The 652-nt window shown below is 56.1% G+C and overlaps 1 protein-coding gene across 1 annotated transcript in view; it reads right to left on the bottom strand.

The window, feature by feature from the left end:
* MONBRDRAFT_38563 (uncharacterized protein) overlaps positions 1-652 on the bottom strand; it is a gene marked incomplete at its 5' end in the record, with an annotated part of 2,948 nt that extends 2,296 nt beyond the window's left edge. Inside the window, one exon of the mRNA XM_001749064.1 lies at positions 569-652. Coding sequence (XP_001749116.1) covers positions 569-652 — 84 coding nt within the window. The remainder of the gene's footprint in view (positions 1-568) is intronic.

Below are 652 nucleotides of genomic sequence, written 5' to 3'. Positions count from 1 at the left end.
GGGAAGAAGAAGGGGTGAGAGATGGTAAGCGGGCACAACTTGAGTATGACGCTTGGCTTCAGGAGGCGATAGAAAGCCAAGATGCAGCGGGGGGAAGACGCTTGGACGTACAAGAGAAGACGCCATCGTTGAGTGACTCAACAGCCATCCATCTACGGCACGGCACGATGTATGCAAGTGAGGCTGTGCGTACGCTTGGTGACCAGCACTGTTGCTTTCATGATGTCAGGCAGGACCAAGTTGCCTTGATTCACGTTGAAGGAAGACACGGATGGAAAACGCAGCAGCAGCAGCAGCAGCAGCAGCAGCAGAAGGAGAGCGTGCATATGATTATGGTCTGTGTCTGTGGGGCCAATGGTTGGAGCTCAGGGTGGGTATGCAGGGTTCGGACCGGATGGGGAGAGCGGCGGCGGCCGACATGACGTAGTATTCGCGCATGTACACGTCGCGGGAAATGCCAAAGTCACCGATGCAAACGCGATAATCTTGATGAACCTATGGTGGGCGATTGATAGCAAAGGGTGAGCGAGGGCCAGGAGCGCCGACGAACGATCGGGACTGTGCGTACCAAGGCGTTGCGAGCGGCCAGATCGCGATGCACAATTTTCTTAGATGCTAAGTAGGCCATGCCTTCGGCGGCATCAGCCGCCAT

The sequence above is a fragment of the Monosiga brevicollis genome, genomic scaffold (assembly GCF_000002865.3).
Source record: "Monosiga brevicollis MX1 MONBRscaffold_28 genomic scaffold, whole genome shotgun sequence".
Classification (NCBI taxonomy): domain Eukaryota; class Choanoflagellata; order Craspedida; family Salpingoecidae; genus Monosiga; species Monosiga brevicollis.
The sequence above is the reverse complement of the archived record's forward strand: the minus strand, read 5'-3'. Positions and strand labels throughout refer to the sequence as shown.